Below are 7,210 nucleotides of genomic sequence, written 5' to 3' on the forward strand. Positions count from 1 at the left end.
AATTTTCAAAAAAATTTGGCAAGTTTAACCAAAACCACCCATAACAAGGAATAACCCAATAAACACTTCACAAAACCACTTTTAAACCTCCCCCTCACACACTCAAAGCAATATCTGCATTGCAGCACACAGTCACATACCAAAACACAAAGCCCAAAAACAAAAAACAATGAAGGTGGAAGTTGTGAAGTTTAATTTAGGATTGAAGCACAACACATTACCCGTCTAGAGAGAAGAAAAGAGCTAAGTGCAAGGATGGGAAAAATCATGAATGTAATGAAAAGAGCTAAGCGCAAGGATGGGAAAAATCATGAATGCAATTAAGTGTATGGTGGTGAAAGAAAAGAAGCAAAATCACAGTCACATCAAACTCAAGGCTAGGGGAGATTATTCAAAACAAACAAAACAACAGAATTTAAAACTACTCCTACTGAGGACATCCCTTTCACAATCTCAAATAATCATAGCAAGATAATTTGAGTACAAGTAAATTCATGCGAAAAGTAAGAGACAAAGGAAACGGACGACCTGGCCTTAAGAAGGCAATGTGGGCTTTTCATAGAGCTTAAGGAAATGACCGTTGCACTGGAACATTTTTCCTATGGCCTTCTCCTTTAGCTCTATCATCTCGAAGCTATGCACTTTCGTCACAATGTAGGGTCCATCCAACTCATCTTGAACTTACCCTTCTTGAATTTGAATCAAGCTTGATACCTCAACACCTTGTCACCCTTCTTTAGCTGCTTTCTCAAGATGTTGGCATCGTGAACAAGCTTAGTTTTGTGCTTGTAGATGTCTGAGCTGTTGTAGTCATCTAACTTTATTTCTTCAAGTTCTTGATTTTGAAGGAGTCGATTCAGGCCAGCTTCCTCCAAATCAGCATTGTAGCTCTTAACCGCCCAGTATGATTTGTGCTCCAGTTCCATTGAAACGTGACAGGACTTCTCATAGATGATCTGATACAGAGACATCCCTATTAGCGTCTTGTGTAAGCTCAGCCAGGCCATTGGTTTGAGGGTAGTATAGGGTGGACACTTTATGGGAAACCCCATATTTAGCCAATAAGTTATTGAGTAACTTGTTGCAGAAGTGGGTTCCCTGATCACTGATTGGCACCTTAGGCACTCCAAATCTACTAAAGATAGTATACTTCAGAAATTTGGAAACCGTAGGTGTATTATCCTTTCATATGGGGATGGCTTCTACCCACCTAGAGAAGTAACCTACAGCTAGGAGGATGTATGTGTAACTGTGAGAAGGTGGAAAGGGACCCATAAAGTCTATTTCCCAAGCATCGAAGATCTCACAGAACAAGATGGGTTGCTGTGGCATTTCATTCCTTCCACTAACCCCCCAAATCGTTGGCATTTATCACATGCCTTACAAAAAGTGAATACAACTCTAAACAGGGTGGGCTAATAAAAACCTGCATCTAGCACCTTCCTAGCTATTTTTCTAGCACTAAAGTGCCCGCACATAAGGTATTATGGCAAGCTTCCAAGATAGACTGAGCCTCTACTTCAGGAATGCACCATCTAATCACTTGGTCAGCACATATTCTACATAGATGCGGTGGGTCCCAAATGTGGTAGAGAGTTTTGCTCTTAAGCTTTTGAGCCTGAAAAGTAGTCAATGAGAAGGGATTAAATCGATAGCAAGATAGTTAATTGAGTGAGCAAACCATGGCTGAGAAACAGATAATGCACATAAAGACTGGTTAAGGAAGGAATCACAAATATTGTCAGAATCTAATACTCCCCTTTGTCTATAGTGGTAGCCTACTCAAGTGATCTCCTACATGGTTGACATTACCGGCTCTATTTTTTACTTCCACATCAAATTCTTATAGTGTCACATCATAGGATAATTAGAAATAAGGAATATTTCTAAATAAATAAGGGCAAAAAACGATAAAGAGAAATAGAAGAATTTTGGTGGAAAATAATTATTATGATTTTCCAAGTCAATTATGAAAATTTAACTAATTAAGAAAAATTGGTACAAAATAATTATGGAAAAATATTGTAAGCCTTAGAAAATTAAGGAAAAATAAGGATAATATCATTTGAGAATTATATGAGATTATATAATTGTTTTTGTGACCAAATTACCCTTAGAGAAATTACAAAGGAATTTAAGAGTAATTTAGGCCACTTTAAGGGATTTTATTTGGAAAATTCTAAATAAATATTTTTAAGGAGAATAAAATTTCAAGAAAATTCCTATAATATTCTAAGGAATTATAAGAGATTTTGGAATTAAAAGAAGACTCTCAAATATCCAATATTTTTCCTAATTCCTTTGAAAAATGGAAAAATCACTAAAGAGAAGGAAATTAGTTTTTCCTTTTTAGTTAATTATTGGGAATTTAATTTTGAGATTAAAGAGGGCATTTTGGGAAGATAAGAATAAGGAGAATAAATTATGGATCTGACAGAAAATAATCATAAAGGCCAGAGTACTTTAATTATAGAAAAGAAATTAAAGCCGGAGTCAAAGTGCACCGATAAAGTAAAAACTAGAGTCTTGCAATTCAAATAGCTCACATTTTGCCATGTGTTAAGCCCCTAATAGAGAGGATTTTGACTTTTGGTAATTAATTTCAATTGGGTTTAGTTAATTAAGAAAGAGAATGCAAGATTAAAAGGGGATAATAACACTTGGATTTTCATTAATAATGGTAGTTAGGATATTTTACTCATTAAACAGCTTTTCCTCCCCCTATTTTTCAGACCCTTGTTTATTCAAAAGAGAGAAAGTGAGAGCAAGAGAGAGTTTGAAGAAGAACCAAGAGAAAAGGCACCAACTTTGATCATCCAACCAAGGTTCAAGGTTAGTTTTTGGTTCTAAGTTGTGCCTTGCCTTGTTTGCTTGAGTTGTATGGTTAAAATTTATGGTTCTCTCCTTTTTCTTATGCTGGCCCAATCATATATATAGTAGGGGAGGAAGTTTTGTTGTTCAATCTCCTTAGAACACTTCAAAGCATGATAGTTCTTAGTGGTTACAAGTGGTTATATATTGTTCTTAAAGGGTTTTCCTTGTTGTATTTCTTGAGAACCAATTCAGCCAACCTAGGAACTGGACTCCTAGGATGAGTTTTTCAATATTTTAAGGCTTCCATTGTGTTCAAATGGAAAATGGTGTAGGGTAAACCTAAAGAACAAGTGTTAGAAGCATTGGAACCAAAGTTGAAATTTTTAGATAATGAACCCTATAGGTTCGGTCAAGTGGAATCTAAAAAGAGGGGTTTTATTTTCTTAAATCCAAGTACGTATTTAGAAGCTATATGAAAAATCATGTAGGAATAAGTTAAAAGGAAATTTTTAGGGTTAAAGAAACAAACTCTAAAAATTCAAGAACAAAGAGAGAAGCTTTAAAAGGGTTTAAGAAATTCTTGAGTTATGTTGTTGATTTTTGCATGGAATGGTTGATGATCTTGCTGCCCCTTTTTTGGTTTATCTTGTTAGGGTTTGAAATTTGTGAAGGGAAGAAAGAAAAACAAAGAAACCTCAAGTCTTTGGAGTAAGGTAGCAAAGTTTAACCTAGTTACTAACATTAACTTTGCATTGCTGATTATTACATGATTAATTGCTATTATGTGGATAAGCTTTACTAATTGTGATGTGGCTGCTCTTTGTACTTTATTACTTTGGCCTTTGCATGATTGAGATTACCAAATTATGGGAATGCTAGTTCACCAATAGTAGCTAATGTGGTTATGCATAATAATGATGTTTGTTGATGATATAGTTGGTTAATTTTACTATTGGGATTTCATTGTAATCTCATTCCTTCAAAATAAAATATAACCTTTTAGAATCTAAATCATCAAAGGGCAAGCTACAAATTCAAGGTTAATTATGGTGCCAGACTGTCACATCTGGTAGTACGATAATTAGGAATAAGAATATCCCTAAATATTTAAAGGCCAAAAATCACAAGGAGAAATAGAAGAATTTTGGTGGAAAATAATTATTATAATTTTCCAAGCCAATTATGAAAAGTTTGACTAATTAAGGAAAATTGGTCAAGAATAATCATGGAAAAATAATTCCGAGTCTTAAAAAATTAAAGAAAAATAAGGACAATGTTCCTTGAGAATTATATGGGATTATAAAATTGGTTTTATGACCAATTTGCCCTTAGAGAAATTACAAGGAAATTTAAGGGCGATTTAAGCTAATGTAAGGTCCTTTATTTGAGAAATTCCAAATAAATATTTGAAAGGAAAATAAAATCCCAAGAAAATTCCTATGATATTCCAAGAAATTATAAGAGATCATGGAATTAAAAGAAGACCCTCAAGTATCCGAGATTTTTTCCAATTCCTTTTAAAAGAGGAAAAATCACCCAAAGGAAAGGAAATTAGTTTTCCTTTTTATTTCATTATTGGGAAATTAAAATTGAGACAAAGAGGCCAATTTGGGAAGATAAAAATGAAGAGAATAATTTATGGATCTGACAGAAAATAATTATAGAAGCCAGAGCACTGTAATTATAGAAAAGAAATTAAACCCGAAGTAAAAGTGCACCGATAAAGTGTTAATCGGAGTCTTGCACTTTACTTGGCCTACAAGTTGCCACTTGTCAAGCCTTTAATGGGTGGTAATTAGAGCTTTCCAAGTGTCAAGCTACCAATGGAGAGGATCTTGACTTTTGAAATTAATTTCAATTGTCATTAAGTTAATTAAAAGGGAAAATGCAAGACTAAGTAGGCACTTGACACTTGGCTCCTCATTAAATGTGATAGATGAGATATTTTTGGTTCATTAATGAGCTCATTTCCTCCCCCTAAATCTGATTATGGTTCGGCCAAAGTGAGAACAAGAGAGAAAAGGGAGAGTTTCAAGTGGAAATCAAGGGAAAGTCATCAACTTTGATCATCCAACCAAGATTGAAGGTTAGCTTTTGTTCTTAAGTTGTTCTCCACCTTGTATGCTTGAGTTGTATGGTTGAAAATCATAGTTCCCCTTCTCTTTTGATGCTGGCTGATTGAGCTCAAGATATTATTATCTTTTCATTACATTATCCATGATTTTGTGGTATTTTCTGGCCCTTTTTAATGATTATTGTGCTTAATCTAGATTAAGAGTCTTTACTTTAAGTTAGTGTCTTTTTTAGGATAAAATTGTCATAATTGGTAATTAATTGTATTCAATTGATTTCTAGGACAATTGATACTTCAATTTGTTGTTTTTTTTATTGTAGGACACTAAAGATTGGGGCCAGAATTGAAGAACTCAAGGCACAAGAAGCAGGAAAGGATCCTCTGCCTATGTTCACTGCAGCACACATTTGATTTCGCCGCGGTGAAATTCATCTGTTGAAGCAAGGCTCTCTGCCATGTTTCACCGCGGCGAACCTCTCGTATCAGCGAATCTCAGACCCGACCATTTCGGGAAATTTTGACCTACCCATCCCCAGAAACTGACCCATGCACGCAATTTTCGGGTTAGAAACCCTATTTTGGGTATAATGAGGTGAGACTCTCATCATTCAGCCACCACCTACATTTCTATCATCTTCTTCTCTCATCTCTCCCTCAGAAACCCTAATCCTCCATTTCCATTTCTTCCATCTGCTACTGTCATGGCTGAAGAACAATTTTTAGTTGGAGCTGATTCAAGAGCTATGATGAGCTAAGCTTCTCAACTCTTGAATATGGTGGAAGAAGCATGAGTTCCAAGAGCTTCAAAGGGGAGTTAGCTTTATCCATAGTTCTAGCTCTTTATTTATGAATTTTTAGGTCTTAGGATTTGTAAATTTAGGCTGAACTATTTTGATTATGGTTGTAATCAATTTTGGATGATTATCTTGTGTATTGGATTAGTTAATGTTGAATTTGAGCTTCAATATATGTGGTTACATATATGTTTCTATGCAACTCTTTTGATACTCTCTTTCTTGCATGGTATTGTTTGATTGTTGAGTTAATCTAGGCTTGCATTAAACCAAGTACATTAATTAATCTTAATACACACACTAAGTGAGCTTAATAGGATCTTATGAGATGGGTGGCCATTGATTAAGATCCTAGACTTAAAGAGTTCTTTAAGGTTTTTCCTTTAAAAAACTTGGTGATTTTTACTCCCAAAATTATTTTGAACTATGATTGCTTCAAAGCCATTTTCAAGAGATTACCTATCATTAATTTCCACTACATTACTACTATCTTAGAAAAATCCAAAAACTTAGTAACTTAGATTTGATTTAATTGCATTTAGTTTTGGCACATTTCATTAAATGTTAAAAACCCAAAAACCCCCCTTTTTCATTACTCTGCATAACATTTAGTCTAACCTAGATCACTAACTAAGGCTCCCAAAAGAGAAACGACCCGAGTTTGCATTACTGCATAGCTTGGATAAATTTTTGAGTGAGAACCCCTAAGCGAACGATAAGAAAGGCTTTCTTTCACTGGCCGAAACATATATATTGTAGAGGAGGAAGTTTTATGGTTCAATCTTGCTAGAACACTTCAAAATATGGTAGATCCTAGTGGTTTAGTGTTGTTTTAAGAAATTTTTCATGGTTGAACTTCAAGATGTATGGTTCGGCCAAAACTAAATCTGGACCCTAGGATGATTTTTTCCAAAGTTCTGAGGCTTCCATTGTGTTCAAAATGAAAAATGGTGTAAGGTAAACCTAAAGAACAAGTGTTGGAAGCCATAGAATCAAAGTTACAATTTTTGGATTCTAAACCTACAATAGATAGATAGGAACTTTGAGATAGTGAGGTCCAGGTGGAAAGCCCTAGTGAAATGTCTTAAGGATCAAGAAAAAGAGGACGAGACAGATAGCTATGCAGGGAACTAGCGTAGAAGTTGGCATGTTCCCATTAATGTTAATAAATACTCAGTTGCTTGGGGTTAGTTGAGAGGCACCCTTTTTCAGGGGATAAGGTCTTGGCTAGGAGTTTTCCTAGAGAAAATGGGAATTAGTCCTCCGAGTTGGAATTGATATTGCTCAAGATGGAGCAAAATGCCCTATCCGAGAGGGAAAAGGGAAGCAGCCGAGGCAAGGCAAGTAGAGTTGACCTTACCCAATGGGAGTATGACTAGCCAAGAACAAAGCTAGGCTTAGATGTACCTGAGCTTAGCAGAGTACTGGAGTAAGCAGAAAGAAAAAGAACCTCAAAAGTCCTCTCCCTATTGTTGGAAATTGTGCCCTAGGGGCCAATCATTGTGTTATGAACATTGTTGATTTATGA

The 7,210-nt window shown here is 35.2% G+C and overlaps 1 protein-coding gene across 1 annotated transcript; it reads right to left on the minus strand.

The window, feature by feature from the left end:
• Nucleotides 1-701: 701 nt before the first annotated feature.
• LOC114735072 (uncharacterized) lies at nt 702-1,052 on the minus strand. Its single transcript, XM_028922729.1, has one exon. The coding sequence runs from the start codon at nt 1,050-1,052 to the stop codon at nt 702-704; it is 351 nt and encodes a 116-aa protein (XP_028778562.1).
• Between the last annotated feature and the right edge of the window lie 6,158 nt (nt 1,053-7,210).

This window comes from Neltuma alba, unplaced genomic scaffold (assembly GCF_004799145.2).
Source record: "Neltuma alba isolate B1F8T4 unplaced genomic scaffold, ASM479914v2 tig00002663_pilon, whole genome shotgun sequence".
In the NCBI taxonomy this organism is placed as follows: Eukaryota; Viridiplantae; Streptophyta; class Magnoliopsida; order Fabales; family Fabaceae; genus Neltuma; species Neltuma alba.